General features: G+C 35.6%; 1 protein-coding gene across 1 annotated transcript in view; it reads left to right on the forward strand.

The window, feature by feature from the left end:
- LOC132190737 (uncharacterized) overlaps positions 1 to 1,389 on the forward strand; it is a 2,797-nt gene extending 1,408 nt beyond the window's left edge. Inside the window, exons 3-5 of the mRNA XM_059605790.1 lie at positions 94 to 295; positions 418 to 906; positions 985 to 1,389. Coding sequence (XP_059461773.1) covers positions 94 to 295; positions 418 to 906; positions 985 to 1,389 — 1,096 coding nt within the window. The remainder of the gene's footprint in view (positions 1 to 93; positions 296 to 417; positions 907 to 984) is intronic.
- Positions 1,390 to 4,735: the final 3,346 nt, after the last annotated feature.

Raw genomic sequence — 4,735 nt, forward strand, 5'->3', positions numbered from 1 at the left:
GATTTTTATAATTTCAAGTTTACATTCTTAATTGAATCAAGGTGCTAGTGCATTTAATTACTTGGCTTGAAATTTTAATGTGTTTATAATTAGTGGTCCTTACGTGGAGATTGACATGAGGACCGGAGAGATGGATGGCTATGATGCCATTTTCCTTAGCCCACATAAGTTTCTCGGTGGCCCTGGATCCCCTGGCATTCTTCTGATGAGTAATGCCCTTTATCTCCTAAAATCTTTTCCACCATCAACTTGTGGAGGAGGAACTGTTAATTATGTCAACGGCTTTAATGAAAAGGTAAATTGATCCTCTTGTTTGGATAATTCTGTTGACTTGTCTGCTGGACCCAATTGCCTGAAAAGTTCCAAGCAGCATGTTTATCACATGTACGTTAATCTACCATGCATCGTCAATTGCAGGAAACATTATATGTGGATGACATTGAAGAAAGGGAAAACGGTGGCACTCCACAGATAATCCAAACAGTTAGAGCAGCATTGGCTTTCTGGGTAAAGGAATACGTTGGCTACGAAGTGATTGAAAAACAAGAGCAAGCCTACATACGAAGAGCGCTTCAGAGGCTTCCCCCAAACAAGAACATCTGCATTTTAGGAAATACAACCACCAAACGACAAGCCATATTGTCTTTCCTCATTTATAGTACAACCAATTCCACCTTGTCTGGCCTCAAAAACAATAGCAGAGAGATAAGGGATGCGCTTAACATGTGGGGAGAGAGTGGGAACAAGAGAGATAAGCCTCTTCATGGACCATTGGTTGCATCACTCTTGAACGACTTGTTTGGCATCCAGGCTCGAGGTGGGTGCGCTTGTGCTGGACCCTATGGTCACATCCTGCTTAATGTCGATGGCGCCCATTCACTTGCCCTCAGAGCTACTATTTTAGAGGTAATTCCTGCATGCATGCCTTGAGACTATGAAAATTATCATGCGGAAAATCATCATGATTTTCTTACCTTTTTATAGGGCTACGTTGGAGCAAAACCCGGATGGACTAGAATCAGCTTTCCCTACTACATGTCAGAGGAGGAGTTTGAGTTTATTTTAGCTGCACTGGAATTTCTAGCTATTTATGGGCAACGATTCCTTCCTCTGTACTACTTCAACTTGAGAACAGGAAGCTGGACTTTTAAGAAAAAGGCACTTAAGGAGCTACTGATCAGGAAAGAAAATAATTACAATGTTCACTTCTTAAACTTAGAAGATTGCAATTCTAAAGCGTCTGACGACGATGAACAAAAAAATAAGATATGTAAATATAGAAACTATTTAGAAACGGCGAAGCACATTGCCAGTTTGCTTCCCAAGTTCCCTTCTCAGCCTAGACGTCAGGAGGATATGGATACCAACCTTCTTCAATTCAGAGTCTAGTTTAATTAATTCCAATTGTTGTTGTTGTTGTTGTTTTTTTTTTTTTTTTTTCATCTTCTTTTTGGTAGCCTTTTTTAAATTTTACTGCAAACTTATCATCTTCTCTTCCTAAGAGCAACTCCAACAGATTAGGTAAAAGAGCAATATTAGTTACATTTAACTATTATTGCTCATTTTTCATAGCTCCAACAAATTAGATTCAAAAGAGCTAAACTAACATTTTTGCTACAGTAATAGCAATTTCTTGTTATTTACTCTAGTACAATGTTCATATTTTTTTAATATTTTTTTTCCTCTCTTCTCTCTCCCTCTCCCTCGCCCTCTCCCTCCCCCTCTCTCTCTTCCTCTTCCTCACCGAGGCATTCTTAGTTTTCTGGACAAACCCATCCAACAACCCATCCTCTCATATTTCTTTCTAATATCAAATCATTCTTCCTCACTTACACCCTATGAGACTGACTCAATTCCTCAAGACCAAGCTTTTGATTTTCTCTTGTTTGTTGCAGTAGCTTTCGATTCCATATGGTTTGCGAGTAAGACAGTTGTCCATTGCAGAGAAAGCACCCAAGCCATGAATTTCCCAACATGAGCACCAAAACAAACAAAATATATGAAATCCAACTCCTAACTTCATATTAACCACATTTTAAATCATCCGAAATTCAAACAAAAAATTTCCCAACATGAGCACCAAACCCACCGTCGTAGCTGGTGTTCAGATCCATCATAGACCGATCGTATCAAATCCTTTTTTCTCCTACTATCAAATCCTTCTTCTGGTAGCGTTGTTTAAGCTCCAAAAATTAAAGTTTTCTTGGGTTGTGGTGGTGTGGAGGGAGAGAGAGGATAGGGAAGAGATAATTGCAGAGGTTGGCCACGGGGGTTTGGGTGGAGTTGGAGGGAGAGAAAGAGTGAGAGAGAGAGAGAGAGAGAGAGAAAAGTGAAAAAATAAATAAATAAATAAATAAGATTAAATAATAATATTTAAAGAAAAATGGAGATTGAAGTAAAGAATATGTTGGAGCTTATATAGAAAAATGAGTCGGTAAAATAAAGAATAGTGCTTTTTTACTAGGTAAAATACGTGCTGGAGATGGTCTAATACTACTTCTATATACAAAACTAACACCAAATGTCATAAAAAACTATTAAGAAAAAAAAAAAAAAAAAGAAAGAAAGAAAGAAAGAAAGAAGACATATATATATATATATATATATATATATATAAAAGAAACCGACTTAGTAAATACTGTGGCCAAGAAAGTACTGAATACTTGGAATCTTGGTCCGTAGCATGCTAGCATCCCTTTCTGGGATCGGGATCCCAAACAATAGTTGGAGAATTGCCCATTAATTTTTTTTTGAAATCTTGGCCATTGAATCTCATCCAAGGGTCTACAAGCTGTCACATGTCCCAATAATTAAACAATAATATTTTGTTATTTAAATTGTAAAAATAAAATATAAAACAAAATAAAAAAATATGGGGTGACCGGCCACCCTAGCTGAGCCATGGGGGTGGGCAGGAACAACCCCCAAGGACTAGTTGGGGGTAGTCGAACCACCGCCTGGGGCCATGGGGGTGGCTCTGACCACCCCCAACCGGCCCTTAGCGGTGGCTGGAGCCAACCCCATGACTCAGCTGGGGTGGCCGACCACCCCAATTTTTTATTATTTTTTTAATTTTATTTTTACAATTTAAATAATATTTTTTTTTTTTTTTTCTGGGGATTCCAACCCCCTTTTCGGAGTTAAACTCCATCTTCAATGGGATTGGAGTATAATAATATCTATGATCCTATTGTCTCAGACTTTGTGACAACCTATGACCCATATGCTCTTTTTGGTAAAAGGCATTTTTTTTTTTAAATTTTTTTGCAGTAAAAATTGATTGACGTCAAAAAAAAAGGTAAGAATGTTTGATATGAAAAAGTAAAAAAAAAAAAAAATTGCTTTGTAGTTATTTTTATTATTTATTTGAATAGGAGAAATGCTACACTTTTCAATTTTTATTTATTTATTTTTTCAAAAGTTAGTTTCTGAATAATGTGTCATCATCCTATGAGATTTATTATTTTGAGAAATGTGTCACCAATTCATGAGATGGTAATTGGTAACACAGCATTTGTGAATCAACTTTTTATTTTTTTTTATTTTTTTTTTTAGAAATGTAACATTTTTCTTTGAGATAGTAATAAAAAGTAAGGGTAAATATATTATAAGTCTCTAAGTCAATACGCCAAAACTGTAAAATGCCTAAGTTTATTTTTTTTTCGAATTTTTACTTACTTGGTCTATCGAAACTACAATAAAATTCATACCTTTAGATTTTTTTTCCCAAAGGGTTAACGGGCGTCAGTCTCATTGAAATGCACCTTTTTGCCACGTTAGTATATTAATTTTCTATTAATTAAATTTAAAAATTAAATCTAAAATAAAAAAAAAATAAAAAAAAAATTGAAGGGGTGGCCAGGGGTGGGGCTACCACCCTTAGCCAACCCCAACCGCTATGGGGTGGCTTCTAAGTGGTTTGGGGTGCCGGACCACCCTCGTTGGGCCATGGGGTGGCTTCGACCACCCCAAACCAACCGCAGGCCACCCCTAACCACCCATGGGTGACCGTGAGCCAAGGCCACCTCGAACCACCCATGGGGTGGCTGCGAGCTACCCCATAGGTGTTGGGGGGTGGAAGCCCCTGCCGCCCCGTAGCTGGTCACCCCTTAAAAAAAAAAAAATAATAATAATAATTTTTAAATTTATTTAATCAAAAATTAATATGCTAACGTGGAAAAATGGTGCATTTCAATGAGATTAACACCCGTTAACCCTTTGGGAAAAAATCTAACGGAATGGATTTTATTTTAGTTTCGATTGACCAACGGAGTTAAAATAAAAAATAAAAAAAAGGGGAAAAAGTCCACATACCCCCTCAAGCTACCATTCAATTGACAACGTTCATCCTAAACTTTCAATTGTAACAATGTTCCCCTCAAACTATCAAAATTTGTCAATGTTCCCCCCAATGACGAAACTACCCTTAATAAATTAAAAACAAAAGAACACTAAAACTTCTAGAAAAAACCTAAAACTAAAAAAAATTAGAAAAAAAAAATCCTAAAAGGGTGGCAAATTTAAAATTAAAAAAAAAAAAAATCCTTTCTATAAGAAAAAAATTAAAAATTTTCCATTTTTTTTGTTATAAAAATTGAAATTTGTTTTGTTTTGTTTTATAACTTTAATAAATAAAGATTTTCATTTTTAAAAAATTAACAATTTTCGTTTAAGAAAATAAAAATTTTCGTTTTCTAAAACAATTTTTTTTTTTTTTTTTAAAAAATCGTTCTTT

This window comes from Corylus avellana, chromosome ca8 (assembly GCF_901000735.1).
Source record: "Corylus avellana chromosome ca8, CavTom2PMs-1.0".
Classification (NCBI taxonomy): domain Eukaryota; kingdom Viridiplantae; phylum Streptophyta; class Magnoliopsida; order Fagales; family Betulaceae; genus Corylus; species Corylus avellana.